Below are 18,766 nucleotides of genomic sequence, written 5' to 3'. Positions count from 1 at the left end.
ACGTCACGGTGCCGGCCCGTCCCTCTCCCTGTGACGTAGGGAGGGGCGGGGAAGCGGTAGTTACCGCCCCGGAGGAGCTTCCCAGTCCTTTACCTAAGGTGAGAGCGTCCGGGGCCGCGGGCTGAGCGCGCCGTTTGCTCGGAGCCACCAGGCCGGGGCTCGCTTTGTGGGCCTGGTGGCGCCCTGACGAAAGGTCAGGGATGTAGACGGCCCTGGTGGAGGCCGCGGATGGGCGTGCCGCACCTCGGCGCTCTGTTCCTGGAACCCCTCTTTGTTATGCGGACACTGAGAAACTTAACACTGACGCATCTCGCTCTTTGCTACGGGCGCTGATCTAGGCGCTGTTACCCAACCCGGACCCGCCCCCCTGCCTGCTCCTCCCAAATTAACTACCCTTCCAGACCCTCCTAGGCTGCCAGACCCATTTTGAACCAGTCTGTCCTTCCCAAAGCTAGTCCATTGTATTCCTCCCCTCAAAGGCTCCACGATTTCTTTAAAGCCTTCATCGTTACACGGTTGTTCTGCAAACCTGAGCTTGATAACCAACCCGCAGCCCGTAGTTCTCAGATGTCAGCACCTGGACTGGAGGTATCAGAATCCCCCGAGGAGTCCGACCCCAGCTATTATGTCTGAAGTAGGGCCAAGGAATCTGCATTTTAGCAGGCCACCAACATACGCGGTGCTCTCGATCCCTGGATCCTGAGCCAGCCCTGGATTCTTGGCATTTGTTTCTTAATACTGCCTTCCTATTAAGTCCTGAATGAACTTCAAACTTCCCAAACTTTGGGGAACTGAAGAACCCCTTTCTCCAGCCTTGAGAACCCCAGCTCCCAAATTCTTCGTGTCCCCACTTATGGGTTATAGTTTTCCTAAGAATTCTCGATTTTTATAAACTTAACCTGCCAGCCTCACACCTTGGAGATTTCTGTTTGAAATGGATCACCTACCAAGCACTGAAGACTTCACACTGAGTGATTAGCATGAAAAATTGGAAATTTATGGAGAGAAACATAGACCTGAGTTTAGGGATTTGAGTGTATTGAATATAACTGACACTCCTCCTGTGGCAAGATATGGGCCTCCATGTGCCCAGTAGCTAGGAACCTCTCTCCCTGGAGAAAGGCTTCCTCCGGGAGACAGTGAAGGACAGGGAAGCCTGGAGTGCTGCAGTCCAAGGGGTCGCAGAGTCGGACACGACTTAGCAAACAAACAACATACCTTTCTGCAGAACTTACTGATTGACCCTCTGGCCCTGTAGAACTCATGCCCCTCCCCACATCCACCCACTATCCCTCCCCACCCCTACCTTCTCCTGTCCTCCTAACTTCTAAGTATATAAACTGTAGGAAAGAATGTACTGTTTTCTGGGCGCAAGTTGACTTTCCAGCTGATATGCAATAGTGTGGCTTTCTCTGGGCTACCATTTACTACTTACCCTTCCTAGTACATGTACAAACCACTAAGAGATGTTCATTAGTGGGGAGAGCAGGGTCTTCCATCCTTCCAAAGAGAGCTCTCTGCCCATATGATAGAGCTGCCTGCCTTGCTCCTAGGAAAGAACAATGCTGTGATTCCTAGGCCACCAAAAAAAAAACAAAACAAAACAGCTTAAACAAAAACACTCCATAGAACTTGATAGTCTGAAGATCTGGAGTTCAGCCTCAGCTCTACCAATGATTAGCTCTGTCCATTTGGCTAAGTCACTTCTCCAGGTCTCAGTGCCCTTCATCAGCCATTCAAGAGAGTACCTGGCCCACAGCATGTACTCAGCAATTTTTTATTACTTTGTCAATATTTTCCTGGCCACAAAAGCTTTTCAGGTAAACTAAAATTCACTCCCCCCCCGCCCCCACCCGCCTGGGCCATCTTCCTTGCTCAATTACAAAATAAAAACTTTTAACTTTAATGCTGGCTTGTATTTAAAACAATATTGTTCTATAGACCATTTGTGGGGTCCTTAGCTCTCATGTTTTGCATCACTAATTCTGATTTTTTACTGTGAAAAGTTTAGGGTCCCAATCAGTACACTATTTTGACTGTGTAACAGCAACGTATGTTTGTGTTGCAGACATGTTCTAAAAATTCCAAGGGCAAATATCCCTGACTGCCTTTTGCAGTTGCACAATGGCCGTCTTTTTGATTCTCAGAAAAGCACACTGTTTGAAGGAATGCATATTAGAAGGTGAGGGAAAGGATAACAAGCCCTGACACAGTTCTCAGCTTTGACAGGCAAATCATTTCCCCAGTCAAATTTTAACAAACTGTGAGGACAGACTCTAAATAGCCTAACTTACAGCAGCTAACCCCAAATCAAAAATGTATCCTGTAACTGGAAATACAGAACACAGCAGGGGAATGAGGAAGGAAAAAAAAAACTCGGGTTCACATGGCTTCATGTTTATTTAATTTTCTACTTTTGTTCTTTCTTTTTTTTTTTGGCTGCACTGCATGTCTCTTGAAATCTTACTTTTGCAACCAGGGATTGAACATGGACCATGGCAGTGAAAGCACTGAGTCTTAACCACTGACTACCAGGGAATTCCCAAATTTTCAACGTTTAAAGGTTGCTTGATCTCCCTTTCCCTCTAAGTCTCTGAAAGAAGAAAGGAACTTATCTTTCCGGCAGTTTTAACACAGAAATGAACCTTGTTCTTTCTACTTTGGAGCGACTAACCTGGGATCTCCCTTCCAAGTGACGCCCCACTGCCACTTTATCTACTTACAAGAAGTAGCGTTTTCTCCTTACGAAGATGAATGTATAAATCAAGTTTAGCCTTTTTAAGATGCTTATTTTAAAAATTAGCAAATTACCTATATTAAAGCGCAGCCATTAATAACCATTTTTCTCTTCAGTTCAGCCTGTGTTCATTTTCTGTTGCTGCTGTAATGGCTCCTGAGCTACTGAGGCCCTCGGTCCAGCAGCCCACAAGGAACTGCATGAGTGAGCCTGAATTCAGACCTACCCCAGAGGAGCCCCAAGATGCTTGTAGCCATGCAAGACTGAGCAGAGGACCTGGCGAGCTTTGCCCACATTTCTGACCTGCAGAGACTACCAGGTAACAAGAATAGTTGTGTTAAACTGCTGTATTTGTGGGTAGTGTGTATGCACTAAGAGATAACTAACGATTGTCACAGTAAGTTGATGGAATCCGTTGGCTTTCAAGAAAGGCTCGGAGGTGCTGGTGTTCGCTCAGGGAGACACCGCTCTGTGTTAGTGCCCCCGTCTCTTGTCCCACAGCGCAAACAAATGCATGTGCATTTGGCACAAAGAGCTGAATGTCTGGCTGGTTTGCCCATGAGGGAGCTGAACAGGGTTACCTGGAACCCCCAACCCCTCACTGCCTGACTCAAATACCCTACCCTCAAGACTTGGGAAGTGCCAATAACATCTCCACCCCTCTGAAAAAAAAAAAAACTGCACCAAGGGAATCTCTGTCCAACATGTAAAGATAACTTCTGTCCTCAGTCAGTCAGTTCAGTCGCTCAGTCCTCAGTTGTTCCCTAAAAGACGAGAACTTTATCCTTAAGAAGGAAAGAATGGGAGAATCTAGTCCTGCGGTCACAGCAGGACTCAGAGAGCAGGAAGGCTTGACTTTCCACTCACTGTCTAGAGCAGTCTCCAAAACAAGCAGGAGAATCCACTGAGATGCAGGAGAAAACATTACTTTTAAACAAAATTAAGAAATTAAGCTTTATTAATATCCACTCTACAAACTGACCCTGGGATGCTCTAAGTCCATGCGGGCCAGCCACTTGTCAGACCAGCTTTGAGAGATGCCCCCTGGGCCGGCCCAGAGCAGAGGGCCAGGCAATGGCCACCCTGTTTTCCTTCACTGTTGGAGTGTCGCTGGGCGCTACTGCAAATTTCAAGTCCTGGTTAACAGGATGTGAAAGTGTTAGCCACTCAGTCGTGTCCGACTCTCTGCGACACCATGGACTATAGCCCCCCAGCCTCCTCTGTCCACGGGGTTTCCCAGGGAAGAATACTGGAGTGGGCTGTCATGCCCTTCTTCAGGGGATCTTCCTGATCCAGAGGTCGAACCTGGTCTCCAGTGTTGCAGGCAGATTCTTTAGCGCCTGAGCCATCAGGGAAGCCCTAACAGGAATGTACTGATTATATTATCTATTTGTTAATATTAACCAAAATTAGCCCTGTACAATGCTCAAAAAAACCAGTATCTAAATGCTAATATGTGAGCACAGGGAAACTTTAAGAAAAATAGCAGAGCTGACTCTGTTCCTGTCTCCAGTATGTCACATTAACCATTGATCATTGTGTTTTTTTTTTTTTCTTTTACCTTATAATAAAATTTAGCAAGAGATTGGCAAAAAAAGATTTTAAATTATCAAAAGGATAATTTGAGATACAGTGAAACGTGCCGTAAGTGTAAGCTGTGTCTTCAGAGACTTGCTGGTGATGGTAGAACCTGTATAAACCTTATAAATAAATTATATGTGCATGTATATATAAATATATGCAACCCTTTACCAACAGGGCACATAATCAAAATATTTTGGGGGAAAAAAACAAAACAAAAAAACAACACAAAATACTTGGGGGAATTCCCTGGCGGTTTAGTGGTTGGGACTCGGTGCTGAGGGCATGGGTTCAATCCTTGGTCAGGAAACTAAGATCTTGCAAGGTATATGCCACGCCCCCCAAAAATTTGGAAACCATGGGTCTACACGATTCTGTGACATTTTCTAACCTAAATATCAGAGTCTGGAAAGGACCAGGAAGACCAACCTGATCCAGGAGTACAGAGATTAAGAAGGGAAGAAAAAAAACCAGAAAACAAAATAACTAAGTTTAATCGTCCTCCTCCAGAGAATGTCTTCCTGAAACAGTTTCTCTGACATCAGGCCCCGCTTCCACGAGTCAGCTGTCAGGACCCTTCCTCCTTTTACTTCCCCAGGTAACCCAGACCTTTGGAAACAGATGCTTGAAACCAAACCATGGTGAAACACAGTGGCAGGCCCTCCACAATCCCAGTTCTAGAATGTCCAAGCTGCCACAGGAGAGGCTGTTGGGAGCAGCCTCTGGTTCCGAGATGAAGCCACCACTGCTGCCATCAGCGTGAGGTCACTAGTCCTTTTAGGAGGAAGGGCTTTGCTGCCTCCAGGATGTCCAGTTTAGGGTCCAGTGAGCGGCCAAGCCCCTCCAACACCATGATGGCAAACACGATTGAGGCAAAGTTGCTCTCAAGCTTTACCTGAAACAGAAAAACAGGGGTTCTTTCCAAAGCCCACGGATAGACGGAGAGTATCCTGAGTTAACAGATCAACATCCACTCCTGACATCGTGTGTCTGCCCACATGATTTTTATCATCTACATAACATTCTTACAGATGAGAGTTGAACTATAAAGAAAGCTGAGTGCTGAAGAATTGATGCTTTTGAACTGTGGTGTTGGAGAAGACTCTTGAGTGTCCCTTGGACTGCAAGGAGATCCAACCAGTCCATCCTAAAGGAGATCAGTCCTGGGTGTTCATTGGAGGACTGATGTTAAAGCTGAAACTCCAATACTTTGGCCACCTCATGCGAAGAGTTGACTCATTGGAAAAGACCCTAATGCTGGGAAGGATTGGGGGCAGGAGGAGAAGGGGACGACAGAGGATGAGATGGTTGGATGGCATCACCGACTCGATGGACATGGGTTTGGGTGGACCTAGGGAGTTGATGATGGACAGGGAGGCCTGGCATACTGCGGTTCATGGGGTCGCAAAGAGTCGGACACGACTGAGCGACTGACCTGAACTGAAAGGACAGAAATGGTATGGACCTAACAGAAGCAGAAGATATTAAGAAGAAGTGGCAAGAATACACTTCATGACCCAGAATTGTATTTTTTTCTATGAATACACTGTATGACCCAGATCTTCATGACCCAAAAAACCACGATGGTGTGATCACTCACCTAGAGCCAAACATCCTGGAATGCAAAGTCAAGTGGGCCTTAGGAAGAATCACTACGAACAAAGCTAGTGGAGGTGATGGAATTCCAGTTGAGCTATTTCAAATCCTAAAAGATGATGCTGTGAAAGTGCTGCACTCAATATGCCAGCAAATTTGGAAAACTCAGCAGTGGCCACAGGACTGGAAAAGGTCAGGTTTCATTCCAATCCCAAAGAAAGGCAATGCCAAAGAATGTTCCCACTACCACACAATTGCACTCATCTCACACGCTAGCAAGGTCATGCTCAAAATTCTCCAAGCCAGGCTTCAACAGTACGTGAACTGTGAACTTCCAGATGTTCAAGCTGGATTTAGAAAAGGCAGAGGAACCAGAGATCAAATTGCCAACATCCATTGGATCATCAAAAAAGCAAGCGAGTTCCAGAAAAACATCTACTTCTGCTTTATTGACTATGCCAAAGCCTTTAACTGTGTGGATAACAGCAAACTGTAGAAAATTCTTCAAGACACAGGAATACCAGACCACCTGACCTGCCTCCTGAGAAATCTGTATGCAGGTCAAGAAGCAACAGTTAGAATTGGACATGGAACAACAGACTAGTTCCAAATCAGGAAAGGAGTACATCAAGGCTAATTAACCTTGTACACCCTGCTTGATTAACCTATATGCAGAGTACATCATGAGAAACGCTGGGCTGCAGGAAGCACAAGCTGGAATCAAGATTGCTGAGAGAAATATCAATAACCTCAGATACGCAGATGACACCACCCTTATGGCAGAAAGTGAAGAACTAAAGAGCCTCTTGATGAAAGTGAAAGAGGAGAGTGAAAAAACGGGCTTAAAACTCAACATTCAGAAAACTAAGATCATGGCATCCAGTCCCATCACTTCATGGCAAATAGATGGGGAAACAATGGAAACAGTGAAACTTTATTTTTCTGGGCTCCAAAATCACTGCACGTGATGACTGCAGCCATGAAATTAAAAGACACTTGCTCCTTGGAAGAAAATTTATGACCAACCTAGACAGCATATTAAAAAGCAGAGACATTACTTTGCCAACAAAGGTCCCTCTGGTCAAAGCTATGGTTTTTCCAGTAGTCATATATGGATGTGAGAGTTGGACTATCAAGAAAGCTGAGCGCTGAAGAATTGATGCTTCTGAACTGTGGTGTTGGAGAAGACTCTTGAGAGTCCCTTGGACTGCAAGGAGATCCAGGCAGTCCATCCTAAGGAAATCAGTCCTGAATATTCATTGCAAGGACTGATGCTGAAGCTGAAACTCCAATCCTTTGGCCACCTGATGTGAAGAACTGACTCACTGGAAAAGACCCTGATGCTGGGAAAGATTGAAGGCAGGAGGAGAATGGGATGACAGAGGATAAGATGGTTGGATGGCATCACTAACTCAATGGACATGAGTTTGAGTAAGCTCCAGGAGTTGGTGATGGACAGAGAAGCCTGGCGTGCTGCAGTCCATGGGGTAGCAAAGACTCGGACATGACTGAGTGGCTGAACTGAACTGAACATTCTTTTCCCTATCCAGTCATTTTCCCCACCATCTCATCTACTCACCCAACCACCGCCCCTCCCTCCCCCCACCCCGCAACCCACTAGAAATAGTAAGAAAAAATCTGGGGGATGCAGTGTGTACAACTCTTCTCTAAGAGAGGTGTGTGAGTGTATGAATGACTTAAAAAAATACTAAAGTGAAAGGTTCACAGCTACACCAGAAACTGGGCTTCCCTGGTGGCTCAGCAGTAAAGAACTCACCTGCCAATACGAGAGACTTGGGTTCAATCCTTGGGTCAGGAAGATCCCCTGGAGAAGGGAATAGCTACCACTCCAGTATTCTTGCCTAGAGAATTCCATGGACAGAGGAGCCTGGTGGGCTACAGGCCATGGGGTTGCAAAGAGTCAGACACAACTTATCAACTAAACAACAAATAACACCAGAAACTATAAATCTAAATATGGGTCATCTTCGAAATCCACAGTAGTCTTTTTGAGACCAGGCACATCTGGCTTTGCTCAAATACAGCAGTGTTTCTTCCCCTTTGGAGCCAGGTTAACAGTAATAATAGTTCACATGTATTACCCAGTTAATCCTCAAAAGTACTTCATTATGCCCATTCAGTAGATAAGGAAGCTAAGGCTCAAGGTGGCTGAGTGATTTGCTCAAGTCCTCTGGGTGAAGAGGAGTCTGTTTGTTTGTTTTAGTCACTAAGTCATGTTTGACTCTTTTGGGATCCCATGGTCTATAGCCCACCAGGCTCCTCTGTCCATGGGATTTCCCAGGCAAGAACACTAGAGTGGGTTGCCATTCCCTTCTCCAGGCGATCTTCCCAAAGTAGGGATTGAACTTATGTCTCCTGCATTGGCAAGAGGGTTCTTAACCAGTGAGCCACCAGGGAAGCCCACATGAGGAAGAGTTGAGCCGGGATTTAAACCTAGAACAGGAATCTGCTTTCAGGTAGACAGAAGGTCAAGAGGTGGAAAGATGACTCATGGGGAAATAACCTTTGATGAAAGTAAAGGGTCTTTGTCTCAGTTAAGGCCCAAAAAGTTGTCTGAGGGGTCAGATGGGCAAATCAGAAGAAAGCAGCATGTTACGTATGCACACTCATGGTAGGAGTGTAGAATTGTGTAGACTTTGGAAAACAGTATGGAGCTTCCTTAAAAGCTAAAAAAAAAAAAGCAAACCCATAATATGTATAAATCTAGAAAGTGAAGTCGCTCAGTCGTGTCCAACTCTTTGTGATTCTGTGGACTGTAGCCTACCAGGCTCCTCCATCCATGGGATTCTCCAGGCAAGAATACTGCAGTGGATTGCCATTCCTTCTCCAAGGGATCTTCCCAACCCAGGGATCGAACCCAGGGATCGAACCCAGGTCTCCCCCATTGCAGCCAGATGCTTTACCCTCTGAGCCACCAGGGAAGCCCTGTATAAATCTATACTTCAATTAAAAAAAAAAAAAAAACTGTATCATCTAGCAATCCCAATTCTGTGTAAATATCCAAAAGAATTTGAAACCAGGATCTCAAAGAGATATTTGCACACTCGTGTTCACTGCAGCGTTGTTCTTAGTAGCCAAGAGGTACAAGTGGCCCAAGTGTCCATCAGAGGATGAACAAATAAAGAAAATATGGTTAAGTACATACAATGGAATATTATTTAGTCTTTAAAAAGGAAATCCTGTCATGTGCTACCATGTGCTTGAACCTCAAGAACACTCCATTGAGTGAAATAAGCCAGTCACAGAAGGACAAATACCGTATGATCCTATTTATAGGGAAAATCAAGAGTCATCAAAACCATGGACCTGGTGCTTGCCAGGGGCTCAGGGAAGAGAGACACGGAGTTTTTGTTCAGTAGGTATAGGGTTTTATTAGAGATCTAGAGATCTGTTACACAACTATGTGGATGTGGTTGACACTGCTGAACTGTACACTTGGAGGTGAGTAGGGGTAAACTGTATATTAGTTTTTAACCATAATTTAAAAATTTTTAATTATTTTAAATTAAGTGCCTGGTGAAATATTTGAAGAGAATGGCTGTACGTGGCCCACTCTCTGCTCTCCCATCCTGGGAATCACAATGACAACAGCAAACATCTAAAGCACTGGTTACCGTTGTGTCCTACGCAGTGTGTGAGGTAAGCTGTGTACCAGTGGGAGCCCCGAGGCTAAAGAACAAAGTCGCTGGAAGCGGGGCTCCCTGGTCGGGCGGCCTCGGGGGCCAGGGCGAGTTGCTTGGTGCCAGCCTCGAGGAATGGTGGGATTAAATCAGATACTAATAGATGTTATAAGACTGAATTAGGTGGATAGAGGGAGGTCAGAGCACCCTGATCACCGTGTCACGGCCTCATCTGGCCCTCCTGGCAGCCCCGGGGACTTGAAGAGGCTGCCCAGGTCAGAGCTGGTGGGCATCGAGCTGGCTATGAGCCTCACCTTCCAGCTCCTGGTCCTGAGCAAGTGAACTCCCGGGAGTGTGTGTTCATTCCCAGGTCTCTCCAAGCCAGCCCCCAGCAATGATGAAAGCTTTCCCTAATCCTAACATGAGATTTAAGTCATTTTTAAAATAGAACTTGTCAAAACTCTTGGAAAGCATAAAGTTTTTCCCCCAAAATCCCACCAACGTGGGGTTACAACGTGATCAAAGGAAAACCTTGCTGGACATCAGGGAGTAGAAACGGCACTCTTAGCAGAGGGATTGGTGTGCAGAACGTTTCCAAAAGAGATCTCCCGTAAGAGAAAAACCTGCCACAACCCTGAGGCCACTTGCCTTCCCCACAAAACCTCCCTCCTGCCTGACCAGACTGAGTGCTCCCCACTGAGGCCTCACCTTGTGAGTCATCAGCAACTTAAAGACATTCGAGAGAAGGCTGGAAACTTGAAGCTGGAAAACAGAACAAAGAGCCTGAGAGCCACCAGAAACCACTTCTCTCCCTTACCTGCCCCTCACCCACATATTCATCCACACCCACACCCCCCACACATACCCACACCCACACCCACACCAGTGATCAGAAATGGACTGCCTGACAAATCCCCAAAAGGACTACATTCACACAAGCCCAACTTCCATCTCATGACTAAGTTCAAAGACTCCCTACCAGGAGAACCAGCCTGGAGGCCTCTACCCCAGCGCTCCCGGCACGTATAGAAATCACATCAGAATAAATAAGACAGGCAGTGCCGAGGGCCAGCTGCCGCTCCTCACTGCCAGGGGGCCACCTCTTGTTCTGACTCGATCCGGCTAGAGTGGACTTGGCAATGAACTTGGGAAGAAAAGTCAGCTTTGTTAGAACTGTGTGTAGAATTCAAAGTGGGCTCCACTTCAGACAAGGGCTTGCCTGGTGGCTCAGATGGTAAAGAATTCGCCTGCAATGCAGGAGACCCGAATTCGATCCCTGGGTCCGGGAAGATCTCCCGGAGAAGGGAATGGCAACCCACTCCAGTATTCTTGCCTGGAGAATCCCCTGGACAGAGGAGCCTGGCGGGCTACAGTCCATGGGGGTTGCAAAAAGTTGGACACGACTGAGCAACTAACACTTGCACTTTTCTGCTGCAGGTCTAAATAAAGAACGTGAACACTAGGTGAGTCCTTTGTCTGCTCAGGAGCCTGAGTGCTCCCCCTCTCACCCCATGCTCAGCTGAGCTCCACGTAGATGAAGCTGCAGAACAGCCACACCCAGGTCTGGACAGGTGTGCAGTGTCACATATATTACCCCCTCCCCCCAGCAACCACCCAGCAGAGCCCGGTCAAGGAGCCACTCTTGAGAGCTGGAGATTTCAGTGGGCCTCCTTACCCCTGGAGGGTGTGGGCAGAGGAAAAGGTTTGTTCTTTATCTGCCTTAAAACTCAAGCCAGGGGGTAGGAGGTGGGAGTGAGATTCAAGAGGGAGGGGACATATGTATACCTATGGCCAATTCATGTTGATGTACGGCAAAAACCAACACAATATTGGATAAGCAATTATCCTTCAATTAAAAATAAATTAAAAAAAGAAAAACTCAAGTTCCCTTGAGAGCTCTCCCCATGACCTCTCCCTTAGACCTGCTCTGTCCAAGGGCAAGGTCGGTAAACACCCCAAGACCCCAAGACCCCCAGCCCTCCAGTGGCCTGCTCACCTTTTCCAGGGTGATGGTGTTCTTCCTGGCCTGGGTCACCAGCCGGGCCATCTCAGCCTTAAATCCCTCCACGTCCTCGCACTCGCTGGCCCGGGCATGGTGTAGGATGAGCTCAGCCACCCTTTGGCCCTGGAAGATGGAAAAGGAAAAACCTTGCTAGAATCAAGAGGGCCTAACCCTGGATTCTCTGCCCAAACATCTTCAGATCCTAGTTCTTTCCACCGCAGTTTCTCTACCCTCCTGCTTTTGCGCGCACCGCCCACCCCCCCACCCCGCCACCATCCCTTTTTAACTTTACCTCGCTGCCTTCCAGTAATACCTGGTCATCAATCAAAGCCTTTTGATGCTTCTCTCGGTTGGTGAGGACCCCCCCAACCATGCCCCGTGCTCAGCACAATCAGAGGCAGGAGCTGCGTGGTCTCCTTTGTCTCCGAGGCCACACAGGCCCAGTGGCCAAGCCAAGGACCCGCTGCTCATGCTCCTCGAGGCACTGCCTGCCAACCAACTGGCCTGGCCCAGAGGCCTGCCTCTGGGATGGACTAGCCATACTCTCCTCAAGGGCGGTCTTCCTGCCCGAGCAGAATTCCCCACTCACAGCCTGCTGGCTCCTCCTCCACCCAGGATTCTCCAAGGTCTTCCTAACACCCACGTGGCCCCCTTGATCATGGCCAGGGAGCCAAGCTCTTCCTCCTTGACTGTGACCTTCTTCCTTTGCCCAAACCTGTGCAGAGGAGCATCTCCCAGCACCCACCCACCACTGCACCTTGGTGTTTAACCTTGGCCCAGGGGACACTTTCAAACTGGCTCAGACTCACGCCTCTAGTCTACCCACTACCCCCACCTCCACCCCAGAAGCCTCCTAAGCAGGGGCTTCTCTCCATTTTGCCCTTTTTTCCCAGGTGTTTTCTTTTTTTTTTTTCCAAAAATTTACTTATTTAGCTGCATCAGGTCTTAGTTGCAGCATGTGGGACCTTTGGTTACGGCATGCAGACTCTTAGTCCCGGCATGTGGGATCTACTTCCCTGACCAAGGATCGAACCCAGGCCCCCTGCACTGGGAGGGCGGGCCACCAGGGAAGTCCGTCCAGCTCCATCTTTCCTGCTGAAGATTTCACTATCACCCTTGATGTGGCACTTTAGTTTGACTCAGTAGAGGTTTCGCTGAGTCCCTTTTCCTAAATAATATTTCTCAACCACAGGAGCCCCTCAGAGGCGTGGGATGAGGAGTGAAAACCAGTCATCTGCCCCCGCCCTGGGTGTCTTCCCATACCTGGAGAGTAAGTTCCCTGAGCCGCTGCTTCTTTCCAGCCCCGCCTTCTCAGAGCAGATGGCACACACTTGGGGCCCCTGTTAGTCAAGAAGCTAGCATTTCCAAGGCCCAACTGCATACTTACTTAGGAAGGAAGAGAAACCACCAGAACAACATCACTTGAGAAGGAGGCATTTCTTCCCATCGTCCTAAACCATGAGCCGCCAGGAACAAGCCTGTTCTGTCTACGGACCCTCAGTGGCTTCATCTCCTGGGCTCCTCTTCCTCCTCCCTCCTTCCTCTCTCTGGAGCACCCTTGGCAAATGCCGGCATTTACAAGAATGACAAACCCTCAGGAGCCCTGTGGTTAAAAAAAAAAAAAAACTCGGCCCCAACCCCCCAGAGGGCCCGGCAGGCCTCACCTGGCCCATGGCCACGGCCATGAAGACAGCCCGGAAGTTCCTCAGGTCGGCGGCCTGCAGTTCGGCCACGATGCCGGCGTCCAGCAGCACCAGGCACAGTGGGCAGCGGGCCGGCGACACGGCCACCGCCAGTGCCTCGCAGACATCCACCCGCTGTAGCCGCGCCTCCGGGCCCTGGGCAAGACCGTCGGCACCCTGGACGAGGATGTTCCCAGGGTGAAGGTCCGCGTGGACAAAGTTGTCCACAAATATCTGCGGAGAGACCAGAGCGACTCCAGGCTAAGTCAACCTCACCATCCCATCCCCACCAGGGCACGCGCAGAAAAGCTTCCAGGGTGATGGCGAGTTCCCGGAGATACAGGACAAGGTGGAGAGGCGGGCTTGCTCCCCGCCGTGAGCTCACCATCTTCAGGAGCATGTTGATCCCCAGCCGCGCAATCTTCCTCTTCACATCCAGGGGAATCCCTGCGTGCTGGTAACTGGACACAGGCACACTCTCCTGTGAGGAAGACGGGTGAGAACCGCTTCAGCTGCACAGCCTGCGACTGCCCAGCTCCTCATCCTCCCAGAGACACACAGGTACTGCCTTCCCTCTGACTGGGAAGTGACCCGAAGAGTTTTTCCTTTCCTAGAACGCCTGTAAAATCCATCACCCACAGTGAGTTGTAACCGACGTTTACACTTCCCTTCTGTAATACATCTCAATAAGTCCCATAGGTTCCCCAGGGAGGAAACCCACTGACTGCCACCCAGAGGTAAGAGAGGCTGTGAGGTCAGGGTGAGCTTGTTCCTAGTCAAGAATCAGCCAGCAGGGACACGAAGGAGCTCTGTGACCTCACTGGAGGAGACAGAAAAGGAAGAGAGAAGCAAGGGGAGCTGCTCCATAGGCACTTGATACAGGTTGGCTATTTAATTGTCAAAGCAGCCTGTTGAGATAGGTCTTGTAATCCTTAATTAACAAATTAAAGAACTAAAGCCCAGAGAGTGTAAGTAACTTGCTCAAAGTCACACAGCTAGTAACAGTGGGGCATTCAGGCCACTCCTCTGGGTCTCATTACCATCTTTACAAAGGAAGCTGGACCAGAAGACAGCTAAGGCCACGAGGCACTTCCTCTGTGCATACTCTGTGTGCAGGGCATTTTGCATTCAATGTGTCATCGACTCGTAGGAGGCAGGAAGGGTATCCTGCTTTTCTACAGGAGGTAACTGAAGCCACCCAGCAAATATTGGGTTGGCCAAAAAAGTCATTCGGGTTTTTTGTAACAGCATAGGGAAAAACCCGAAATCAGATACAATTGGCAGAGCAGACTTCCAGCAAGTCTGAGGTCTGGGCCAGGTTCTTCCCGCCTTGCTACCCTACCTCCCACCCTCAGGCAGATCCAAACCCCTCTCAGACTCAAGCCCTCCTGTGGAGCAGAGACTACCTGGCTGTGAGTAAAAGGCACATGGCTGGGGGAAGCGCTCGCTCTTACTTCATATGTCTCCACCAGAACATCCTTGGTGATGAAGGGACGCAGAGGTGTGGGGAATTTGACGGAGTTCACATTCAGGAAGTTGCACTGGAAGAGTTCAAGATTCCGAGCCTCATACCGCAGGTCAATCTACAGGCAAGTGGAAAGAAGAGGTGAGGGTGGGGGTAGTCTGGGCCAGGGACAGCAACGCTGAACCCCCCAAGAGCTGGCAGAGCCCGAGACTCACCTGCCTGCCCCAGCTAACCTCCTGCAGAACTCCCAGGACACTTGAGGGTGAGGGCGGCCCCTGAAGTCCCGACCTCCCACCCCTCCCCACCACGTGACTCCAAGCAGCAGACAGCAGACACACTGGAGTACTTATCAGAGTTCACATTCACTCCGTCCCCAGGAGTCCCTGTAGAGCATTCCTTCTCTCTCACCCTCCACACCCATGGGAGACCCGCTGCCATCAGCTCTGCAGCCCTCACCACACTCAGAGCTGTTTTTTTCCATCCCGCTGTTCCTCCCAAGGTGACTCGAAACCAGTCACCTGAACCCCAACAGAGGTGTCTTAGTTGGGCTCCCTGCCCCCCACCTCCCCTCTCTACAACCCATCTGCTGGCGCTCCCTGCCGACCTGCAGGATGGAGTCTGCACTGGTTAGGATGACGTCCAAGGTGGGTCATGGTCTGGGCCCGGCTTCTCCAGGTGCATCTCTTGTGATATGGCCTCCTTCTTTTACAGCCCCAAACTCCAGCTGCACCCAATCTGTAGAGCGGGAATGTCCCAGCCCACCTAACACTTCCCCTCTGAGTGCCTTCTGTACTCCACCTGACTGGAATATTCTTCCCTCATTGGGTCTAACTGCAGACACTCTCTGTTCAAGACTCCACTCAAGCCTAGGGAGCCGAGGGACCACTTCCTCTGTTGGGCCTCAGCTAAGCCCAGCTGAACCCGTAAGAACTCCTATTGGAACTAGCACTTCTGCTGCAAATATTTCACGTCAGCCCTCCTCCTCCTAGTATATACTTCTTGGGACCAATCAGGAGGGCACATTTGCCCAGCCAGGACTGGGTCCTACCATCAAAGGAGATTCAGGGAACCCCACTTGTTTTCTTAGTTCACCAGATTCTAACAGAGTTTTTAATACTTTTTATATGAATTTATAAATGAATATACATCCCCCTACATACACCCAGACTCTAAGATTTCAAGCCAGGCAGCATTATAAGACCACCAAGAGCTACAGCTGGTAGAAGAGTTGATTCTTGAGGCAAAACAGGGTGAGTTATAGAGCTATAGAGGTCTGAACTTGAAGTGATGGGATCTCACAATGCGTATCAGACCTCTTGAAGCAGAACTGAAGCTCAAGTGGGTGGTGGAACTGAGAGTATTAACACCAAGATGGGTGTTGGAACAGCAGCTGTTTTTCTCTGTTTTAATTTTCTCTCATTATCAAAGGTGGACACCTCCGTATCATAAAGCAAAGCTTTCTAAACATGAAAATGCATCCCTGGGGCTTAAAACCCTAAGTCAGATGACATAAATGAAGATTGGGCACATGGCCTCTGAAAGCCTGTCCATTTCTGTGCCAGCCGCCAGGAAGGCAGCACAGATGGCTCCTTGGAGCCCTGAGCGATTCCAGTGTATCTACTGAGTCTGGCTACTTAAACAAGTGTCCCAAGGGCCCTGGACAGGCCCCTTGTCTACTCATTAAACCCCAGAAACAAAGCAAAACAAAGGCACAGTATGTGACTTTGCTGATTATTATTCTTCTCTTGCAGTGCGGCCATTGATTGCAGCACAGATAATGCTATCTGTTCCACCAGACTCATTTCATTTGCAGCCCAGGCTGTACACAAGACCGCCTTCCCCAAGTTCCCTCAGAGTTACACTGGGCCTGACGGGTAGCCTGGTCATCACTTCCAGGCCTGGCCGCATAATCCTTTACGTGACCCTTCATGGTCTCTCTGCCCATTCCATACTGACCCTAGATGACTGATTTTGGAGGAAACTGGGTCCCTGAATAACTATGGAGTGAAGCTCCCACCTGCTCCCTCAGTCTACCTGCATGGAACTTCCATAGAATAGCAAGAAATAACCTTGCTGCCTTAACTCACTGAGATTTGGATATTCTTTGTTATATCAGCTAGCATCACCTATCCTGACTGATACTCTACATTAGCCATGGCGCCCTGGGAAAATGCTCATCCATTCAGCATTTACTAAGCAGCTGCTAGTAGCAAAAACTGTCGTGTGCTATTTACGACTGAGAGAAGGAGAATTCACCTGTTGCACCATGAGCTTCTCAAATTCCTCCACGATCTCAGGCAAGCTGAGCCACTTGATTCCTGGCAAAAGTGCAAGGAGCCGGCTGCCCATCTTCATCAGCAGCAGGTCCATCTGCACCTGAGCGAGCAGGCCAGGGTGCAACACCTGCCAAAAGAGGAACATTGAGACAGAGGAGAGATCAATCAGGAGGGCACATTTGCCTAACCAGGGCTGGGTCCCACCATCAGAAGAGATCTAGGGGACTTCCCTGGCAATTCAGCAGTTAAGACTCCCTGCTTCCAATGCAGGGGGTGCAGTTTCGACCCCTGGTTGAGAAACAAAGATCACACGTGCCTTGTGGTGCAGCCAACGTCCTCCCCACAAAAAAAGGACAATCAGCTGGCCAAGGGGAAGCAGTTCCAATATCCATTCCTTTGTGCCTTCCTGAGGGGACAGGAGGGCAGCTCCCCTGAGCGGCACTCAGCTTTGCTGGGAAGAATAGGTTGGCCTCCCTTCCAAATACACTGAGCTTAGATCAGTGGCTCCCAAACATTAGCGAGCATAAAAGCTAACATGGGCTGCTTGGTAAAAGTGTGGACCCCCAGCCTCCTCCAAGACCTACTGAATCAGACTGGCTGGGAGGCGGGGTGGAAATCTGCATTTTACTGAGTGTCCAGTAACTGAGTCAGGTAGTCCCAAGGCTGCAAAATACTGCTCTAGAGTCACAGGACTCCAGAGGTGAGATGGAAAGAGCTCTGAGTTTCAAAAACTCCAGTTCTGCAACTCATCTCCTGTATGAAACTGAACCGGCCACTCAACCTCTTCTCAGCCTGCTGTTCCATCATTTAAAACACGCAGATAACAGCCTCTACCTCCACCACAAATCCTTTTCAGAATAAAGTGGAATATAAACGTGTAAGAAAAAGTAGTACAGGGACTTCCTTGGTGGTCCAGTGGCTAAGACTCTGGGCTCCCAATGCAGGGGGCCCAGGTTCAACCTTTGGTGGGAGAAGGAGATCCCGCATGCCACAGCTAAGATCCAGCACAGCCAAATAAATAAATAAGCAAAAAAAATTTTTTAAACCTGTTTAAAAAAAAAAATGCCCACCTCAGGCACCTCATACAGATTAAATAAAGCATCTGACTTGATGGGCACATTTCCTGGTATATAGCAGGCATCTACTCCTTTAGTCTCCCCCAGAGCAAAGGGAAACTTCAAGTTATACTTTGGACAAGTGTTTCCTAAACATGCCTGATGTTGCACTCATTTGCAGCATTTATAAAAAGCCAGGTCAGGCTCTCCCCTTGGAAATTATTTCAGCCTGTCTCAGTGAGGCACCCTTGGGAGGGATTTTTCTGTGAGGGTGAGAACACCAGGGCATTGGCTACTAGCATCTGCTAGTTCTCCTGGGGGTGTTCAGATCAGGGATGGAAAGGTGTGGAGAGGAGAGATGATGGAGCCGAGCAGGAGTGACTGGAAATGAACAGAGAAGGAAGCTGATGTTGTAAAAACGAACACTGGGCTCGCCACAGCACACCTAATCTAGTCTGTCTCCCATTTATCTTGACCCCAGAGCCAGGAGGTCAGCTGGATGGATGGTGGGTCCTCCCCCCGCAGAGACAGCCAACTCCAGAGCCTCTTCATCTTCCTTTTTCAGGCCATTCGCATCAACTCTCCTTCAAGCCAAGAAATCAAACAGCTTGGGTGTCACTGGTACTCAGATAATGGTCAAGCTGAAAGAAATCAATGGAAGGCAAGGTGGGGTGACTTGCAAAGGGGTGTGTCCTGACCTGGGTAGCTCCATGGAGTTGGTGAGGTTTTAG

The 18,766-nt window shown here is 48.8% G+C and overlaps 1 protein-coding gene and 1 long non-coding RNA gene across 4 annotated transcripts in view; one reads left to right on the top strand and one right to left on the bottom strand.

The window, feature by feature from the left end:
* The first annotated feature begins 42 nt into the window (after nt 1-42).
* On the top strand, nt 43-17,867 carry LOC145523646 (uncharacterized). Its single transcript, XR_014066804.1, has 7 exons — nt 43-588; nt 2,854-3,056; nt 9,446-9,574; nt 10,993-11,018; nt 12,750-12,827; nt 14,712-14,828; nt 16,456-17,867. It is a non-coding gene; the product is annotated as an uncharacterized LOC145523646 (long non-coding RNA).
* The window catches only part of ADCK2 (aarF domain containing kinase 2), a 29,053-nt gene continuing 15,081 nt past the window's right edge, over nt 4,795-18,766 (bottom strand). For 2 of the 3 annotated variants that reach the window (XM_081534341.1, XM_081534342.1), the window contains 7 exons: nt 16,961-17,107; nt 14,694-14,822; nt 13,625-13,720; nt 13,222-13,473; nt 11,552-11,680; nt 10,264-10,317; nt 4,795-5,213 (listed from right to left, as the gene is read on the bottom strand). In XM_081534341.1, the coding sequence (XP_081390467.1) occupies nt 5,073-5,213; nt 10,264-10,317; nt 11,552-11,680; nt 13,222-13,473; nt 13,625-13,720; nt 14,694-14,822; nt 16,961-17,107 (948 nt within the window). In that variant the 3' untranslated portion in view covers nt 4,795-5,072. The remainder of the gene's footprint in view (nt 5,214-10,263; nt 10,318-11,551; nt 11,681-13,221; nt 13,474-13,624; nt 13,721-14,693; nt 14,823-16,960; nt 17,108-18,766) is intronic. The other variant, XM_081534344.1, reaches the window with a different exon arrangement.

The sequence above is a fragment of the Giraffa tippelskirchi genome, chromosome 10 (genome assembly GCF_054371585.1).
Source record: "Giraffa tippelskirchi isolate mGirTip1 chromosome 10, T2T-mGirTip1v1.2.pri, whole genome shotgun sequence".
In the NCBI taxonomy this organism is placed as follows: domain Eukaryota; kingdom Metazoa; phylum Chordata; class Mammalia; order Artiodactyla; family Giraffidae; genus Giraffa; species Giraffa tippelskirchi.
Note: the sequence above shows the minus strand (reverse complement) of the source record. Positions and strands in the feature narration are given on the sequence as shown.